The sequence below is a fragment of the Portunus trituberculatus genome, chromosome 2, assembly GCF_017591435.1.
Source record: "Portunus trituberculatus isolate SZX2019 chromosome 2, ASM1759143v1, whole genome shotgun sequence".
NCBI classification, from domain to species: Eukaryota; Metazoa; Arthropoda; class Malacostraca; order Decapoda; family Portunidae; genus Portunus; species Portunus trituberculatus.
This window is the reverse complement of record NC_059256.1, coordinates 6,043,507-6,064,633: the sequence shown is the minus strand read 5'-3', so window position 1 is coordinate 6,064,633 and position 21,127 is coordinate 6,043,507. Positions and strand designations below refer to the sequence as shown.

General features: G+C 42.8%; 1 protein-coding gene and 1 long non-coding RNA gene across 4 annotated transcripts; one reads left to right on the top strand and one right to left on the bottom strand.

The window, feature by feature from the left end:
- Positions 1–8,905: 8,905 nt before the first annotated feature.
- On the bottom strand, positions 8,906–20,989 carry LOC123503839. Of its 2 annotated transcripts, none has more exons than XR_006674623.1 (7): positions 20,745–20,989; positions 14,879–15,042; positions 14,085–14,619; positions 13,374–13,477; positions 11,903–12,021; positions 10,222–10,351; positions 8,906–9,450 (listed from the first exon to the last, which is right to left on the bottom strand). It is a non-coding gene; the product is annotated as an uncharacterized LOC123503839 (long non-coding RNA). The 2 variants fall into 2 exon arrangements; XR_006674622.1 differs by lacking the exon at positions 20,745–20,989 and adding an exon at positions 15,161–15,296.
- Positions 15,423–19,214, top strand: LOC123503812 (zinc finger protein 814-like). 2 transcript variants are annotated; one of them, XM_045253860.1, is made up of 3 exons: positions 15,423–16,116; positions 16,209–16,331; positions 17,379–19,214. In XM_045253860.1, the coding sequence occupies exon 3, from the start codon at positions 17,517–17,519 to the stop codon at positions 19,074–19,076; it is 1,560 nt and encodes a 519-aa protein (XP_045109795.1). In that variant the 5' UTR covers positions 15,423–16,116; positions 16,209–16,331; positions 17,379–17,516; the 3' UTR covers positions 19,077–19,214. The 2 variants fall into 2 exon arrangements, with proteins under 2 accessions (XP_045109795.1, XP_045109785.1); XM_045253850.1 differs by lacking the exon at positions 16,209–16,331.
- Positions 20,990–21,127: the final 138 nt, after the last annotated feature.

Sequence of the window (21,127 nt, the reverse complement as noted above, 5' to 3'; positions counted from 1 at the left end):
TCCTTTAATTTCATCTATCATTTTTTTTCTCTTTATTTATTACGTCAAAATATAAACTAATATTATTTTTCTATTCTTTTCAATTTTTTCATCATTTTTTTCGTCTATTTCATTTTTTCCCGCCAAAAATCCACCTTACTTTATTGATTTACCCCAAAATTCCCCAAAAAAAAAAAGTTCACACATTTTTTCAATTTACAAGCTTACTAAACCACATAAAAACAAGCAAATGGTTGGAAAATAAACTTAAATGTCTTATTTATTACGTCAAAATATAAACTAATAATATTTTCTATCATTTCCATTTTTTTTCAATATTTTAATCAATTTTCAGCGTCTTTCTTTAAAAAACACTAATATAAACCTTCCTTTAATTTCATCTATCATTTTTTTTCTTTATTTATTACGTCAAAATATAAACTAATATTATTTTTCTATCCTTTCAATTTTTTTCATCATTTTTTTCGTCTATTTCATTTTTTTCCCGCCAAAAATCCACCTTACTTTAATGATTTACCCCAAAAATTCCCCAAAAAAAAGTTCACACATTTTTTCAATTTACAAGCTTACTAAACCACATAAAAACAAGCAAATGGTTGGAAAATAAACTTAAATGTCTTATTTCCACATAGCGAAGGGAATTGACGGGCAAAATACACGTAAAATACATAAAAAAAGGCTTTAAAAATTGAGGCCATTATCAAAAGGTTTCCTCAGTCCTGCACCCTTCCCCTATGTAATTATGTCAGGATAATCGCCTTAATTTAGGGAGTTTTGTGGCCGCTAGCTGCTCAGGGGCAGTTCAATATTCCCTCTTTACTTAGACACCCAAAATTCCCTTCAAATATTCGTGTAAAGGCGAGAAAATGTGAAAATAATCGCCATCTTGTTTGGGTTTGACAGAGAGAGAGAGAGAGAGAGAGAGAGAGAGAGAGAGAGAGAGAGAGAGAGAGAGAGAGAGAGAGAGAGAGAGAGAGAGAGAGAGAGAGAGAGAGAGAGAGGATATAAGTGGTCATTGCTAAACCATTATTGTTGTGGTGGTGGTGGTGGTGGTCGTAACATAGAACAATAATAATAATGAAAATAATAATAATAATAATAATAATAAATTTCTCAGTCAGCCAAATAAATAAAATAAATAAATAAATAAATAGTTTGTTTATATTTTGGGAAAACATTGCTCGCCGTTGAAATAAATACTTGACCTAGATGTTTGTGTATTTAATTAGTTTATTTATTCATTTCGTCAGTTATTATTATTTTTTTTTCACTATTAATAATTTGGCACTGAAATATTTACTGTACTTTTCCTTACATTATTTATTTAAACAGTTTATTGATCATCGTACCTCACACCTTAGCAAAACCGTACCTCTTATAAAACTATCGTACTGGAATTCTTATATATATTTATCATCAGCTTTATTTTTGCTTACGTAATTATCGTACCTTATCATCGTACCTTATTTATTGACCTTAACATCTTAGGAAAATCGTACCTTTCATCAAACTATCGTACTAGAATTCTTGTATATATTTACCATCAGCTATATTTCAGCTTGTATCGTATGTTTATGTAATCATCATACCTCCTACATCATCCTTAACATTCTAGAAATATCGTACCTCTTATCAAACTATCGTACTGCAATTCTTATTATATATTTACTTTTTCTAATACAATATGAGCTTTTTCAAGGGAATTTCTGGGCTAAAAGGATATTTTTGTGAGGAAGCTCAACCTGCACTCCGACCGTGAACAGGATTCGAACCCGTGCGCTTGGAGACCACCCCCCCCCCGACACCCCAAGCATGCCTGGCTTCACTGTATCTATTCACCATTTGATCTATTTCTACATACACACCGTACGCTTCGTTAATTATCGTACTCAGTCAATGAAAAACGTGTCTCCATCGTACCTCGCTTATCTAATTATCGTACTGCAATTTTCAGAAGCTTTCACACACATTTTATTTAATTTCGTCTTATTTCTGGGTAAAGGAAGAGAGAGAGAGAGAGAGAGAGAGAGAGAGAGATTTAGTTGTCTTGGAATTTAAAGCTAGTTCGAATCTCTCTCTCTCTCTCTCTCTCTCTCTCTCTCTCTCTCTCTCTCTCTCAATTTTAAAGATATTGTCCTCTCTATTTCCAGTCAAGATTGAGAGAGAGAGAGAGAGAGAGAGAGAGAGAGAGAGAGAGAGAGAGAGAGAGAACAAAAGAGAAGAGAAGAGAAGAGAAGAGGAAAGGAGAGAAGAAAAAGAAAGAGGGAGAAGAGGGAGGAGGAGGAGGAGGGAGGAGGAGGAGGAGGAGGAGGAGGAGGAGGAGGAGGAGGAGGAGGAGGAGGAAACTTGGAAGGAGCCTAAACTTTTAAAGGGATCTCTCTCTCTCTCTCTCTCTCTCTCTCTCTCTCTCTCTCTCTCTCTCTCTCTCTCTGTCTCCTTTGCAGACTTGACGTTCATAATCCAGAGAGAGAGAGAGAGAGAGAGAGAGAGAGAGAGAGAGAGAGAGAGAGAGAGAGCACATATTATCTCTACCTAATGCAAAGTGTGCCATGACCCTCCTGAAGACAAGAATGATCCATGTTCACTACGAGTCACAGCTCCACGTGGGACAGAGAGCGCACACTGCAACATGGCGCCTGTCTGTTCAAAGGTAACTGTGCTAACTGGCCCGTCCAAAGAGGTGGGGTCTCAATCACTAGAACTGTTACTTTTCTTGGTTCCTGTGAGTGGCGCCTGGCCTCTCTCGGCGCCGTCTGCCATTCACCAACACTGCTCCACCACACACAGGCAGCCCCGGCCAGTGTTACTCTCTGGTTCAGCAAATATCCATCACAAACAATGGCAGCAACAAACCAACATTACCTCTCTCAAACTCCGCCACTCCATTCGCGGCAGTGTGCAACCAGACACCCATCCAGCAACCCTTTGTAATAACATACACAAACTGCTCTCTTCCTACACTAATTAAATGCAAAATTAAACGAAAATATAATAAACTCAGTTGTAACCTATTATAATGTTGAGTGTTGAGAAGCAGTGTTTGTGAGCAGGTGGCAGCACAATACATGTCCCCTTCGCTCACACGAGGCTAATATAGAATATATCTACAGTGTCATTCTATAAACACAGATGCACTGACTGAGCTGATGTAACATGTTTTTCTACTTAATTCCTTCTAAGTAGTAACACAGACAAACTCAGACCCTGTTCATGAATAAATGTATACAATTTGATATCGTGGTGAACTGGCATTGAGGCTTGTTTGGTCATCTCCACATTTCCCTAAAGAGTGCACCCTTGATGGGAAGTGTATTCATCCAGTCAACAGTAAACATGAAGACAACATGTCAGTGTCACTTTAAAGTCTACACCACACAGATCAACTTACTAGTAAATGGAAACAACAATCTTAATAAAAAATAGGTAACTCGAGGGTCATGGCGAGGGTGTTACTGTCTAACCCAACCTGGGCTGACCACCTGTTTAACCTACCAAACACAGAGTGGGAGAGCCAGTTAATTCCTGCAGTAATGTCCATGTCACCACGCCATGAAGAGGAGGAAAGCTTCACGTATTCCTGTCTCTCCTCACTCTACGGTAGTCCTCTGATATGCTTGTTCTGGGCCGTGTTCCAAGGCAGCTCGAGCGGGCGAGACGTCAAGCTGACGAACTGTTGACGTTTGAGTAAGCGGGATTATAGCGGGGTGTGTTCCTAACAACGGGGTTGGCTGAAATATCTGCACAGCCCTGAGAGGTGGTACGCCTACCCCTCCCCCACAAAAAACATCTCCAATAACTTCACTTCTTCATGTTTCCCTCCTTTATTTCATGGTGATGGCACCAGTGCACTGCCATCTCTTCTGTCTCTAAAGCTGAACTCTTCTCTCAATTGAGCCTTTGCTCACAACTCCACCTTGGATGATTCTGGGCTTGTCCCTCCCTCTCCTCCTCCCTCTGACTATTTCATGTCTACAATCAAAATTCTTCGTAATGATGTTTTCCATGCCCTCGCTGGCCTAAACCCTCGGAAGGCTTATGGACCTGATGGGGTCCCTCCTATTGTTCTCAAAAACTGTGCTTCCGTGCTTGCACCTTGCCTGGCCAAACTCTTCCAACTTTGTCTATCGACTTCTACCTTTCCTTCCTGCTGGAAGTTTGCCTACATTCAGCCTGTTCCTAAAAGGGTGACCGTTCTAACCCCTCAAACTACCGTCCTATAGCTTTAATCTCTTGCTTGTCTAAAGTTTTGAATCTATCCTGAATAGGAAGATTCTCAAACATCTGTCACTTCACAATCTTCTGTCTGATCGCCAGTATGGCTTCCGTCAAGGTCGCTCTACTGGTGATCTTCTGGCTTTCCTTACTGAGTCTTGGTCATCCTCTTTTAGAGATTTCGGTGAAACTTTTGCTGTAGCGTTAGACATATCAAAAGCTTTTGATAGAGTCTGGCATAAAGCTTTGATTTCAAAACTGCTCTCCTACGGCTTCTATCCTTCTCTCTGCAACTTTATCTCAAGTTTCCTTTCCGACCGTTCTATTGCTGCTGTGGTAGACGGCCACTGTTCTTCTCCTAAATCTATTAATAGTGGTGTTCCTCAGGGTTCTGTCCTGTCACCCACTCTCTTTCTATTGTTCATTAATGATCTTAACCAAACTTCTTGCTCTACGCTGATGATACCACCCTACATCTTCCCACGTCATTTCAGAGACGACCAACCCTTCAGGAAGTCAACAGATCACGCAGGGACGCCACAGAACGCCTGACTTCTGATCTTTCTAAGATTTTCGATTGGGGGCAGAGAAAATATAGTAGTTTTCAATGTCTCAGAAAATCAATTCCTCCATCTATCAACTCGACACAACCTTCCAGACAACTATCACATCTTCTTCAGTGACACTCAACTGTCTCCCTCTTCCACACTGAATATCCTCGGTCTGTCCTTTACTCATAATCTTAACTGGAAACTTCACATCTCATCTCTTGCTAAAACCGTTTCCATGAAGTTAGGAGTTCTGCGGCGTCTCCACAAGTTTTTCTCGTCCCTCCAACTGCTTACTCAGTACAAGGGTCTTATCTGTCCCTTTATGGAGTATTCTTCACATGTTTGGGGTGGGTTCCAGTCACACAGTTTTATTAGATAGGGTGGAATCAAAAGCTTTTCGTCTCATCAACTCCCTCCTCTGACTGACTGTCTTCAGCCTCTTTCTCACCGCCAAAATGTTGCATCTCTTGCTGTCTTTTATCGCTATTTTCATGCTAATCATTCTACTGATCTTGCTAACTGCATGCCTCCCCTGCACAAGGCTTTCTTCTTCCTCTCATGCCTATTCTGTCCAACTCTCTAACCCAAGAAATAATCAATACTCTCAATCATTCGTACCTTTCACTGGTAAACTCTCAAACTCCCTGCTTGCTTCTGTACTTCTGTCTTCTTACGACTTAACTTCTTTTAAGAGGGAGATATCAAGACATTTGCTCCCTAATTTTGGCTAACCCTTATCTTTTAGAGACCAGCACTCAAGTGGGCCTTTTTTTAACACTGTGCTGCCCTTGGCTGGCCCTCTCATATACATACAAAAAAAAAAAAAAAAAAAAAAAAAAAAAAAAAAAAAAAAAATTGTTACACCTGCCTGTTTGTGTGTGTGTGTGTGTGTGTGTGTGTGTGTGTGTGTGTGTGTGTGTGTGTGTGTGTGTGTGTGTGTGTGTTTGTTTTTATATATATTTTTTTATATGATGACAGTGACATGATGAGCGGCTGGTACCGCATGGCTCCTGTGCAAGGTGCATCTATATACTCGCCACTTTTCATGGCACAGTTTTTTTCTGGCGATCAGTTTTCAGTGCGGCCACTGGCCACACACAAGTGGCTCGTGTGCACCCTGTCTTAGTGCTGGCCTTCCTCGTCCAATAATACCCAATAACTGTTTTCTTATTACACCAAACTAATGCATAATTACCTAAAGATATAATAAACTCAATTCTAATTCCTTAAGATTGTAATGGGCAAAGTTGTTACCCGGCACCAATTTAAGTGTGAAATTCCTTGATCCTCCCAGTGGTAGCCATGGCTTTCCATAAGGCCTTGGGATATTCTTTAAGAAATATGGTAAGTTTGGCCAAGTTGAGTGTATATCTTATCACTCAATGTTTCACTCCTAACTGTGATCCTCTCGGCTCTCTACCCTCTCATGTTGGTATCCCGCTAAATGGAAAAGCAGACAGCCTTGCTCAGTGTGCCCTCCAAGATGACACAGTGGACTGTGGAACCTGGGACTGAGTACACTCAGGGTTATGTTAAGAGTAGCATTAAGGACTTTGTGCATAATAGCATTAGTGATCATACATAGTGAGCATTAATGAGCTTTGTTGCCATAGGGGCAGTGGCACTAGCTGTGGCACCAGTCTTCACTATGCACGTGTCTCCCAGAGCTGTGCTTACACCTACGGGAGACACACTGCAATGGCAGTGAGGCTCAGATTAGGCTACAAATACTTTTGGGAAGTCAGTGCTTCTCCTGGTGTGTGCTGTGTGCTGTGTGGTGTGTAGTGTGTGTTGCACCAAGGGGACGCATCTGCGTCACTATATTATGGAATGTCCTCAACCACTCTCAGGGATATACTCAGGAAATATCTTCAGTTTGCCCCCAGCCTGCAGGATGTTTAAGCAAAAAGGTGTGCAATATCTGTATTTATTGTTGCATTGTTGTATTCTTGTTATGTATACTGTCTAGTGTTAGATTTTTGATACTTTAACCTTAAGTCTTTGCCCAGGGGGTGGGTGGCAAGGTCCATCCTCCTTCTTTGTTGTATTTCTTTATTAATTCAACAATAAATGTATCAATCCAACAATCGTGTATCTACAGTCCCGCACACTGGATGCCAGATGGCTTTGGGAAAGAACTCTGATCAATCAATCAATCTCTGACCCCGTCGAGGGCCGGATCCGCTTGCCAGAGTTGCCAGGAAGGCGGTTTTCTCACCAAATGCGGCGTATTTCTGTCTTCACTGGCGGGATGGCGGTTTTAATGGCAGTTTTTACATCTGAATAAATTACAAATTATCGTTACTATAAAGCTAATTCTGGCAGTTAAGATTCACAAGACATGCAGAATGTTTTTTCCGCTGATTTCTGAGACCGAGGTCGCGGTTTTTGGGCTGGGGACGGAGAGAGGGGAGGGGGGAATAATACGCGATCCGTTCCCGTTTGTGCATGAGAGGGAGGTGGAGACTCGGTTGGATAGTGGAGACCTGACAGGTTTGGTTTTAGGCGGGAGTTTCACACATCACGCTGAAGAGCGTTAATTAAGTTACAGACTTACGGGTGCTGTTGTTCCACCTGACTTTTAACAGCAAAGATGGCAGAGAAACGCAGTGCCGGACTCCTGCACTGGATAATGGAAACAAACCAGAAAGCAAGAAAAAGGCAAGGCGTGACCAAAAATACGGAGACGTCTGGGGAAAAAAAGAATTCCCATGGTAAGCCCATCAAGGAAGGATGCGTGTAATAAAGGCGGTGTAGAAATTACTGCACAGTTAACGACAATAAAGCTTCATGGGAAAAGCGGGAAGCATCAGGGTATGTGAGCAACATCTACTTCAACAAAAACTATAGCAGAGGCGTTTGCTAGTGCACATGATGGACACTCTAGCAAAGGAGATTAGTTAGAGCTGCTGAAATCAAGCTAACAGCAATGATGGTTGAACCTAACTTAAGTTTTAGAATGGCTGATCATTTATGTGATGTCAAAGAATGTTTTCCTGACTTAGCTATTGCTAAAGAGGTCAAAATGAAAAGAACTAGTGCCAAAACATATGTAGTAATGTTATGGCTAAGTGTCATAAGCAGGACCAGCTGGCAGATAAATTGAAGGTAAGCAAGTTGAGCATTGTAGTGGATGAATCTACAGATATTTCACTATCTCAAAACTTGTGCATATTGGTGCGATCTGCAGATGGAAATTCTGTTGTTAGCAAGTTTTGGGCCCTGGTGCCAGTCTTTAACAGTGATAACCCAGACACTGCAAATGAAGGTGCCACTAGCAATAAAAAAATTTTCAGCCATAATGAAATCATTCAGTGATTTTGCTATACCAGTTGGAAATATTATTGGCTTTGGTTCAGATGGCTGTGGCACCATGATGGGTGCAAAACAATACGTTAGTAGCAGTTATAAGGCTGCTTGCCCCGGCATATACATAATGAAACATTATGTCACTCAGCACACCTTTGTGCATCTAAGGCGTGTAAACAGTTGCCACAGAGCATTGAGGAGTTAGCACGTGATGTGCACAATACCCTGAAACATTCTTCCAAACGAATGGCACAGTTTTGTGAATTTCAAGAGTTTGCTGGAGTGGAAAGTCTCAGAATTTTATCACCGTTACGTACAAGGTGGCTGTCCTACAGTGCTGTCACCAAGAGGATGCTGGAACAATGGGGTGCTCAGCAGCTCTTTTTCACAGAATTACACCATCAGCAGAATAAGAGTTATTCACATGCGGTAAAGAATGCTTATGAATTATTACATGATCCTTTTGTTAGATTACATTATTGTTTCCTTGAATCAGTGTTGCCCAAATTCATCCACCTTAACCTTCTTTTTCAAAGTGAAAAGTGGTGATAAATGCACTTCATAGTCAAGTTTGTAGTCTGTACAAGGATGTATACTGCTGATGTTCATGAAGAGAGACAGTGATGAAGCAACCACTCGGTAATATTTGAACCAAGAAATGATCGAGAGTGAATGGATAATGCTAGAATAGGTCTACTTGGGAATATCTGTGCTTAAAAGAGTAACAAGTACTCCTGATCTGTATAAGGATAAAAACAAAACGACTGAATTCCGGAAAAAATGCAGGTCTTTCCTTGTCACAGCATTTTTCCTATTCAAATCAGCTGGTCACACACACACACACACACACACACACACACACACACACACACACACACACACACACACACACACACACACACACACCATTCATAAGTAGTAACACAACATACAGGCAAATTATTTATATACCATCTTGTACACGTCAAAACAACAACAACAACAACAACAACAATAATAACGATAATAATAATAATTATAATAATTATAATAATAATCATAATAGTAATAATTAGTCAACATTTTCCTTATATTTTCCTTTATTTAAACTATTTAACACACAAAAAGGTGCAATATGATACAAGACAGAGAGAGAGAGAGAGAGAGAGAGAGAGAGAGAGAGAGAGAGAGAGAGAGAGAGAGAGAGAGAGAGAGAGCGGGCGGTGGGGGGAGGGGGACAGCCAGACAGTGCTCTACGCCTCTCACAGCACACGATAATGGTAAAAGTCCCTGAGAACAGAGCACAGGTTGACTCTCATTGTCAGGGTCACCACCAGCAGGAGCGGCAGCAGCGGCAGGGCGTACAGGATCACTCGCGGGGGCTGCAGGATGGGCAGGGCTGCCAAAACAATGATAATAATGATAATAATGATGTTTTACGCCTGTTCTTGTTATCATCTTTCTTTTTTATTGTTATTTATTGTTTTGTGTGTGTTTTGAAGGTTGTAGGATTTTCAGGGCTGACAAAATAATGATAATAATGATAATAATAATTATTATCGCCGCATGCCAAGGGGTCTGTCTGCGCGACGATAAGGAAACACGTCAACCAGCACAAGTAAATTGTATGTTAGTTAAGGTTTTAATGCTAAGGACCAAAACTGAAGTTAAGACGCCACTAGAGTATAGTGAAGTAACGAATAAGGGAGAGACAGGCTTGGTGATGGCAGGGCGAAGGAAGAGAGGCGAAGATGTTTACAGTGGAAATTGGTGAGTCTTGAGGAGTATACTGTACCTCCCCTACACGATGGGTCACCAGGTTATCCTGTCTACAATACAGACAATACGGACATTCCAGTCAACGTGAAGGGTTTCTCTATCCTGACAACCTGATCGACAGCGCCTTAAGGTGGCGGTAGTAGTAGTAGTAGTAGTAGTAGTAGTAGTAGTAGTAGTAGTAGTAGTCATGGAGTCACAGTATGGCGAGACAATCTACAGTGACACAGTGACCATTTTCTACATAAGAACGTGCATTTAAACCTTTCCCTATACAACACCAGCAAGACACACCAATACCCCACCATTACCACCCCTCAGGACACCCCAGGTCAGGTCAAACAAGGTCAAATAAGGTGGCATTAATGAAGAGAGCCCCAGCCGTCCGTCTCACCTTGGAAGTTTGCATCAGCTGGGCGGGACTCGAATCGTGGCCTTTTAAGGTGAAAGGTGCCATTTTGTACATGACAAAGGGCAGCTCCACCACCACCGGGACATCCACCAGCTTGGGACACCGGTACATCCTGCGTGGACCAAGAATAACAGAGATATTAGGGAAAATGTGGGAGGTTTGGCCGGGTGGTGGTGGTGGTGGTGTCCGTCCGCGTGGCTCCGTGTGGCTGCTTTGATCTTATTCCCCTTCACTGCAATGACGTGTTTTTATATTCTTGCTATTTCTCGGTTTTATACTGCTTCACTAACTTATGTGGGGGGATTAAAATGTTGAAGATTCTAGCCATTTATTTTGTGACCACCATAGACCCTTCCTAATGTCAATGAAACCGTCTAATGACACACAAAACTCATGGTCAAAATGCGTCCCAGTACTGAAGAGTTTCATTTTGTATCGGGAAGTGAAAGGGCAAGAAAAACTGCCACTAAAACACAAACACTGTCTTTCATATCGCTAAGTATTGCATATATTGAGCCATGTTTCCTGCACTAATACATTCACAGCCTCAATCTTTTCATTCGCCTCCCCACACCGTCCCAGCGCCACCACAGCTCACCAACACCATTATCACATCATTCCCTCTTCTTATCATCTCATTCTCTTCCACTTGCCTGCTCCACACACTCCACCACCACATCTTCACAGCCTCAATCCTTTCAATCGCCTCTCCACACCGTCCCAACACCACCATCATCACCATAATCATCTCATTCTCTTCCGCTTCCATCATTTCATTCCCTCCCACTTGCACACATACGGCCAAACACACCCCAAAAAACCGCTCCCACACACTCAAAGCATTTAAAACACTCAAAACCAACCCAAAACACACTCAAAACACCTCAAAATACCATGCAACACTTAAAACTACCAATAAACATACTAGACTAACAAAATATACACCAATACCACTCCACATACACACACATACACCCGAACACACACCACAACACCGCTTCCACATACACAAAACACTTAAAATACTCAAAACTAACCCAAAATACCTTAAAACACCATGCAACACCTCAAAATACCAACAAACACTTGAAACTCACTAGAGACACAAAATATACACCAATACCAGCCCTCACACCCCAAAACACACCCAGACCACTTAAATGACTCAAAACTAACCAAAAACACTCAAAACACCATGAAACACCTCAAAATACCAATAAACATACTTACAACTCACTAGAGACACAAAATCTACACCAATACACACCACACACACCCAAACCACTCAAAAATATTCCCAAACGCACTCAAAACACCACGCAACACTTCAAATTACTTCACAACACACAAAACTCACTAAAAACACACAAAACTATACCCAAATCATCCCCTACACACACTCAAGTAACTTAAAACACTCCAAACTAACCCAAAACCTTATACAACCTCTTAAAACACACCCAAATACTCAAACACACTCCCACACCACACTCAAGATACGTGAAATATACCCAAAACGTCTCACACACACTGAAAACACACAAAATGCACCCAAAACACACTTATAACACCCAAAACAACGCGCTACACCACCAAACACACTTCAAACTCCTCAAATATACCTCAAAACATCAAAATGCATAATAAAGAAGGGCAGACTTACCTAAACATTGCGGCTTGGCTCCTCCTCCTCTTTCACTTCTGTTTCTCCTTTGTTCTTCGTTTTCCTCCTTTCTTTCTTCTTTTTCCTTCCTTTTACTGCTTCCATCTACACGCCTGAGCCTAGAAACACATCAAAACACTTAGAAAACACGAGATATGAAGCAAAGTATTGAGGAAGTGGAGGGAGAGTCAAGTATTGTGGCTAGCCTGTTCCTCCTCTTCCTCCTCCTTTATTTCTCCTTCCTTCTTCCTTCTACTACTACTATCTACTCACCACAGCCTAGAAACACACGCAAACACGTAGAAATCACCAGATATTAGGCAAAATATTGACGAACTGCGGCTTTGGAAAAGAGGCGGCAGCCCGGGGCTGTGTTGTTGAGTCACCACCTGGGCTGTGGTCATCACAGAGAACGCGAGCGGGAGCGGGGGTCACTCGGCTAAATTACGTAAATCATTTCATTTTAAAAATGACTTTTCGATAAAACGAAGCCACGGCCGAATGCTTGTTATTTTATGACGTGATAAATAAGAAAACTGATTTTAAAAATATCAAAACAACTCCAGCTTAACTAGTTTTTTAAAAAATGTCTAAATTAAGTATGCTAAATATAAAACAACATTCAAACTCATAAATCTGCTAAAACGCCCTGCAAAGTCAAGCCATTTTCACTTGGCGAGTGTTTGACCACATTTGAGGGAGTGTGAGGTATCTTTCAAGGCATTCCACAGCGAGTTACACCGAGAACCACAAACGTCACCAAATAAAATAAAGAAAAATAAGACGTTTTTCAACACCACCAAACACCATTTCAAAGTCCACATATTTCACTCAATAGATTGATTTCACGCCTAAAAGAGGACAGCCGATCCTTTGACACCACAAAGGCCCACTTATTCAAATAAGAAACCTCAAAATTCGAGAGGGAAAATTTTGACCGTTGAAAAGCCTTTAACACACGCCATAAAACACCACTAAACGCCACATATTTACCCAACACAGGCGCGCAACACACTTCAAACACAACGAAACATTTATACAAACCATAAAAACACACCATGGAAGCGTAATATTACCCTCACGAAATATTAGAAAAAAGTATTGGACCGAGCAGGCTGCCAGGGGGATGGTGGCGGGGGACCAGAGGGGTAGGTAACATCCGGGGACCTGGAGGCGGGAACAGCGGCGGCGCGGGGTCCATATGTTGCCTTTAAAATCTCACCACAACAAAATGAGGCTATGTCGGGAAGAAATGACCATGGGAGATGACATGGTAGACTGGTGGGTGCACTCTGGCACATGTTTGGCTTACTGTGAGTGAAGGACGCAAATAACAACGGCGAATATACACAACTTGCCTCTATGACCGCTTGTTTACCTAATCACCTTTACAAATCTGGGTACAGTTCGAGGTATTTTCACTCCCGTAGGTAAATTGAGGCCCAAGATAAGCGAATGGCCTTAAACACACCTTGAGTAAGTGAAGGAGGGGTGTGGTGAAGGCTGCAGGTCATGGTGGCTTGCCTTGCACTGCTGGTTCACTCTTGTCTTGCCGCTTGTGCTGCTAAAAACTGCCTGGGAATATGGTAACACTTCACTTCATTGTGTGCGTGTGTGTGTATGTGTTTAGCTTGGTTTTGTGTGTTTGAGTGTGTTTTGAGTATCTATGGCTGTGCGTGAATGCGTCTGGGTGTGTAGATAGACTGAGCAGTAAACACCAAAACACCACCGCCAGCACCACCACCACTGTATGTGCGTGAAGGCTGTGCTGTCTGAACGGTACACAACTGTCAATGATAACTCCCCATTACTACAGCTATTATTAATGGGACATAATGGTTATTCTCGCTTCAGGTATCGAGTTAATGGTTAGTGTGACATCTTAATCCTCTCTTTCTCTTCGTGATCTTGTCCTGTGCTGGTGATCTTGGTGAAGGGGGATATTATCGCCGCATGCCAAGGGGTCTGTCTGCGCGACGATAAGGAAACACGTCAACCAGCACAAGTAAATTGTATGTTAGTTAAGGTTTTAATGCTAAGGACCAAAACTGAAGTTAAGACGCCACTAGAGTATAGTGAAGTAACGAATAAGGGAGAGACAGGCTTGGTGATGGCAGGGCGAAGGAAGAGAGGCGAAGATGTTTACAGTGGAAATTGGTGAGTCTTGAGGAGTATACTGTACCTCCCCTACACGATGGGTCACCAGGTTATCCTGTCTACTACCGTCCGTGGCAGCCCCGGGACACAGGAGAGGGACAGAAGGGAGCAGGGTGTTATACAAGTAACATCGTGAGTTGAGCTTGCTCCACACACACACACACACACACACACACACACACACACACACACTTATGTATTATTTCCTCGGCAGTCGTGTAAATACCAGAGTGAACCAGTCACCGCCTCACCAGTCACCGGTCACCACAGGCTCCACGTCATGTGCCCCAGTCTGCAGCCTGCACCCACACCCTCGCTCAACCATCCACAGTTACACACTCACACACACCGGAAACTTATACACAAGGAAATGAGCCATATTTTGATCTTTCTTAAGTATGCTTTACAGTAACAACACCATTCCATAGTAAGTACAGTACAATTTTCCTACATCTTGGCTAGCCTCACGTCGCGCTGCCTCCCCCGCTCGGCTCCCAATGCCAGCTCGCTCACTTGCTCATCCACACCACACCCGAACATTCACAACCTTGTTCATGTTACTGTATTCAAACAAAGGAATACGAGATTCAGAACACTAGTGACAAATGTCAATACAAACTAGATAGATGCGAGGAAACAGAATATAGAAGGTATACAAACATACAAAATATATTATACACTAAATAAGAATCGAGACGATACAAATATGAATAGAGAGATGGAAAAGATTAAAAAAAATAGGAAACACACACACACACACACACACACACACGACGCTTATTTTAGGCAAAAGTCAAGATAGAAGAACCATTTCCTCACCTTTTCCATCTTCATTGCGAGGTTTGCATACTTCCATCCAGCTTGTACAGTACACTGCCTCTGTGCGGCTCTATATAGTCATCAGCAGCCAGCGTGTCTGCGGTCATCTCTTCAGAACACACACCAACACAGCCCAGACCAGTGAACGCACCTACCACGCAACCCTGGAACAACAAAAAACACCATATCAAACCACACACTCAAAAAATAAATAAAACTAAAAAAGTGATAAGAAACTGTACATCATTTCACTAACCGTACTAAACCCAATCATTCACGTACCATATGATAGCACGTGCACGCCCGCCACAGCCAGCCAGCCAGGCACGCCACCACCAGCACCACCACCAGCACAAGGCTCCTGGATCGCCGCCACGGTGCGCTAACCAGAGCATTACTGGGGAAGACTAGATAATTAACGAGAAGGTTAGTTTGTACCTGGAAGAGAATGGTTAGCCTCTCAGTGCCCCACGCAAATGCAGACTGCGAAAGATGTTTCTCAGATATAAATAGAATGAAAACTCAAGACAGAAATAAACTCAAAACAGAATCAGTAAGAGACATTCTTTTTGGCTGAACAATCTGTAAAAAGTGAAGGAAATAGTAACTGCACCTCATCCCAGCCGTCAAGGAGCATGGCAGGATGCAACACTTCCCAAACCCTATATCCAGCTGGTGTACAAACTGATCCACATTATCCAGAAATCGAAGATGATTCAGCCATCGACATGTAAAATATTGAGTACAGAATATATGATGGCTATTCGTAACATGCATTGCTTTTCAAGTCTAGAACCTACTTGTATAATCAAATGAAAAAAAAAAACTTATATTGGTGTCTATCGTTCAATTTGTAATATTCTGCAAAACGTAGAAAAAACAATAGCCAAATAAATGTTTGTGTATATCTTGCTAGCCAATACGGGGTGTACGATAATCTAGCTCAAAAAACTATTTTTTAACGGATGTGTATGGTAGTTCGCCAGTCGCCACAGAAATATGGGACTGGGAACCTTGGATCTGACGCCTGACGGTGGTGGTGGTGGTGGTGCCGTGGTGGTGTGAATAGTAAACAGTAAAACACACCGGTGTCCTGCTGGTGTCCACCTCCACGCTCCACCCTTCACCTGTGCCTTCCTCAACCAGTAGTAGCAGTGGTGTAGCCTGTGATTGGCCCTCCACAGGTGGAGCACCAACACTCACTCACCGAGGCGAGGAGTCTCACGGGAACACTGCCAGTGAGTGTTTACTGTTTACTGTTACACTTGTTACTGTGTTGTGTGGACCAAACTCTTTTGTCTGCGGTACAATTCTGGTCCCCACATTACAGGAAGGACATACCGTAGCTCTATTGGAGTCTGTGCAAAGGAGGAGGACTAAAAGGATACAGGGAACGAGGGATATACCTATGAAGAGAGACTGAAAAAACTTAGTCTGGATTCCTTAGAGAGACGTAAGTTAAGAGGAGACTTGATACAAGTATTTAAGTGGTATAAGGGTTTTAACAAAGGGGACATGGATGTAGTTCTTAGGATCAGTAGCGGGGTCAGAACCACAAATAATGGGTTTAAGCTTGAAAAATTCAGGTTTAGAAAAGAAATGGGAAGAAACTGGTTTTCAAACAGAGTGGTTGAGGAGTGGAAGAGTGTCAGTGGGCATGTAGTGAGGGCTGAGTCAATAGGGAGCTTTAAAAGAAGGTTAGATCAATTCATGGATGGGGAAGATAGATGGAATTAGGTAGATTAAGCACACTGGGACTGCCTCATATAGGCCTGGTGGCCTCTTGCAGCTTCCCTCCTCTCTTATGTTCTTATGTCTGGTACACTGGTACATGCTGCTCTGCGTGTGTGGGTGGGGAAGGCTCCCACGGCGGAGGGAACCTTCTCCCGAGGTTAATACTTAGGACACGTCACACACAATTAAGGTTCACCTTTCACAAACTTGATCAATAATAGCAATACAAAATAAAATGTTGCTTAATATTAGGATGAGGTGCTTGTCCCTGAAGCTCTTGTTGTGCTGGCGGCCATCCTGATCCTGATCCTGCTCTTGCTGCCAGCACTTAACCTAGCCAAACAAGAAGTATTTACCTAGTTGTATATTACAGGGTTGGAGTGGAGCTGGGGGCTCATAGTGACCTGTCTCCATGTCTACATTTATCCAACTGTTCCTTAAATTTGTGCACACTTTCTGGTGCTACAATCTCTTCACTCTAGCCATTCCAGAGGTCCACCGTCCTTTGTGGAAAACTGAACTTCCTAATGTTCCTCAGACACTGACTTTTCATGATCTTGTTTGTCTATCTCCATCCACCGTCAGTGTTACCAGGTCTTGTCTGTCTATCTTTTCCATACAGTTTGCTAACTTTACATTGTAATTAGGTCTCCTCTTTCCTATCTATCCTTCAAATAAGGTTTGGTTAGGTTAGCATTCCAGCTGTAGTGTTTGTGAGACGTGTGTACAGTTTGTGATGGCCACACCACTCTTCCCTGCTCCACAGACCAGCCCAGCCCAGCCAGCGTCCAGTCTGCCGCCGCCGCCCCTGCCTGCCACCCACCGACGGCTGCCTGGCTGTCTGTCCTCCCCGAGGCTCCCTGCAGGACTGGCCGTGGCGTGTGCTGGTGACAGTGGTGCAGGAATGGAGGGTGTGAGGCCGGGCAGCGGCATGGGTGGCCAGTGCCAGCAGCAGCAGCAGTCAGCCTCAGGTGTGGGGAGGCACAGGCGTGGTGGCAAGGATCACCAGGAGACAGGCAGCTCTGGCCACACAGGACAGAGCAGGTTTGAGTGCCAGCAGTGTGACAAAACTTTTACCACCAAACAAGGCCTTGCCAGACACACCCTAGCACACAGTGGTGTTAGGAATTATGAGTGTGGTGACTGTGGGAAGAAATTTGGCAGAAAGTCTCACCTCACCACACACAGCCTGATACACAGTGCTGTTAGGAATTATGAGTGTGGTGACTGTGGGAAGAAATTTACCCAAAAGTCTCACCTCACCAAACACAGCCTGACACACAGTGGTGTCAGGAATTATGAGTGTGGTGACTGTGGGGAGAAATTTACCCAAAAGTCTTCCTTCACCACACACAGCCTGACACACAGTGGTGTTAGGAATTATGAGTGTGGTGAGTGTGGGAAGAAATTTACCCAAAACTCTTCCCTCAAGAGACACAGCCTGACACACAGTGGTGTTAGGAATTATGAGTGTGGTGACTGTGGGAAGAAATTTACCCGTAAGTCTAGCATCACCACACACAGCCTGACACACAGTGGTGTTAGGAATTATGAGTGTGGTGACTGTGGGAAGAAATTTAGCCAAAAGGGAAACCTCGCCACACACAGCCTGATACACAGTGGTGTTAGGAATTATGAGTGTGGTGACTGTGGGAAGAAATTTACCCTAAAGGGAAACCTCACCACACACAGCCTGACACACAGTGGTGTCAGGAATTATGAGTGTGGTGACTGTGGGAAGAAATTTAACCGAAAGTCTTCCCTCACCAAACACAGCCTGACACACAGTGGTGTTGGGAATTATGAGTGTGGTGACTGTGGGAAGAAATTTAACCGAAAGTCTCACCTCACCACACACAGCCTGACACACAGTGGTGTTAGGAATTATGAGTGTGGTGATTGTGGGAAGAAATTCACTCAAAAGTTTAAGCTCACCTCACACAGCCTGACACACAGTGGTGTTAGGAATTATGAGTGTGGTGACTGTGGAAAGAAATTTAACCGAAAGTCTACCCTCACCACACACAGCCTGACACACAGTGGTGTTAGGAATTATGAGTGTGGTGAGTGTGGAAAGAAATTTAACCGAAAGTCTATCCTCGCCACACACAGCCTGACACACAGTGGTGTTAGGAATTATGAGTGTGGTGACTGTGCGAAAAAATTTACCCAAAAGTCTGCCCTCACCACACACAGCCTGACACACAGTGGTGTTAGGAATTATGAGTGTGGTGAGTGTAGGAAGAAATTTACCACAAAGTATGGTCTCACCACACACAGCCTGACACACAGTGGTGTTAGGAATTATGAGTGTGATGAGTGTGGCAAAAGGTTTCCTACCATTTCTTATCTTAATAAACACACCTTCAGACACACTGGGTTGAGGGAGTTCAAGTGTGATGACTGTGGCAAGTGTTTCAAGACAAAGGCTGATATTGCCAGACATGTGAAGGTCCACTTTTGAGGTGGGGCCACAGCCGTGCCTGTGGTGGCGGCTGTGTCTGTGTGTGCTGTGAGGGAGTAATGAGACAAGAAGCAGTTGTTTTGTTGGTGGCGCAGGTGTGCCTTTCAATAAATGTGTGTGTGTGTAACATGGTGACAAGTTGTTTTCCTTCCCTGTGTTTTGGTGTCTTCAGTCTCAGTTCTTGACTAACAGGCTAAGAACACACTACACTGTACAGTGTTAATGCTGCCATGGCAACACTCTCTATGACAAAATAAATAGATAAATGAAAGCAATAGAGTAATAATCAATAAGGTGCAATAAGGGAATGCAATGCGTACTCTGTGTCTGCACAACATATAGGAGTGAAAGAATGTAGCACATAGGACACACTGAATAAGACAGGCGACACATTGCAAACTTGGAACATTCCTTACAAATATTGCTGAGAGTGGCAGCGTCCAGGAAATCACCAATGAGACTCTTCATTCTTTATTACAATGTTCACACCCTATTCCTCCAAGCAGTGGTGCTCTACAGGGCCTCTGTTCTCAGGGATATAAACATCAATGTACAAATGTGACTAATGCCTTCGTATTTTGTGATATACACGGCCTCTCCAGTAGTCATGACTTGGTGAGTTGGTACACAGATTTGACCAACAATTGCAGGTTTTATCAGCAAGCAATGTAGATCAATAAGTACGGGTGCTATTCTGTGGAGAGGCGACGCACGTTTTGTTATCCTAGCAGCCCGATTCATTAGGCTGTTAGTTGTAGTGGTTTCAGTTGATAGTTTGGCAAGGTATAATATAAGGAGCTGCAGGACTCCAACTTTGTTATTACATTATTCTGAGTCACAATCTTGACACAACACTCACCCAAATGTCTCCTTAAAAAGTAGAAAGGCAATATTCATCAGATTGTACTGTGCTGTTCTCACAACCTCCTTCATCTCACCATTTCACTTCAAACACTCACCAGCTGTAACTCACAAATCCTTCACTTTATCACATCAACACATATTTGTACCTCTTACATTTAAACCTTCTACTTCCTTATACCAGTTCTTTTTTTTTATCAATTTCTCTATCAGGTTTTTTTTTCCACCACCCTGTCACCCTACACAGACCCCAGCCAGTCGCCCTACACCCCCACACACCCCACCATCATTTTATTTTCCCTCCTGTTAATTTCTCAATTGACATTTTTACTATTATTTTACTTTGCATTATTTTTTATCTCTGTTACTTTTCCTCCTAGAATCAGACCGCGAGAGAGGTGGTGTTCCGAGTCACTTCACTTCACCACACCACCACACACGCACCACACCACCTACACAGCCGGAGTGTGCATGAGGCTCAACAAAAAGCACTGATAAATAAAACACTGTAAAGTTTTCATCAACGAGTCAAAGCAGACGAGAAATAATCGAAAAGGATTACTTTTTGCTCATCTGGAAGGGGTGTTGGTGATAAACCGGCCATTTACGGGTTAAGGAAATAGCAAAGACAGAAAAATAAGAATAACACCAAAAGAAGGTACAATATAAAAACATAAATCTAAGAACATTTACGAAAAACACAACCTTTGATAGCAACACCCACCACCAAACAAACCCCAAACATTTTTCCCATTTCTCCCTTAACTACTAATATAACCAGCCTCTGCAACACGTCAAATGACACACCTGCACCTGCTGCACACCTGCTCGGCGCCACACCTGCCTGCCACACCTGTACAAGCCTGCACCACGAGCTTTGTTAGATGAGTGACACTTGACAGACAGACGGTGTGGTGGCAAGTTGGCAACACACACACGCCGCTCACTCAGATGTAAACACAACCACGTGCTTTCTGCAACATTGGGAATAAACTAGTTACCTTTCATTCATACACAGAAAAGGTGATCAATAATTATGGAAAAGTTAGTTAGGAAAGTAAGGACGGCCTAAGTTTACATTTGAGAGAAAAGAAAAGTGTGCTGTGAAAATGTCGACATTACTCATTAAAACTCATTTCCTTGTCTTTGGTGATTTAAAAGCTGAAAACACTCAGAAAAATATTAAAAGT

Bases quoted from the DNA above. Each gene is read 5' to 3' on its own strand.
- LOC123503812 (XM_045253850.1), top strand. From the start codon at position 17,517: ATGGAGGGTGTGAGGCCGGGCAGCGGCATGGGTGGCCAGTGCCAGCAG.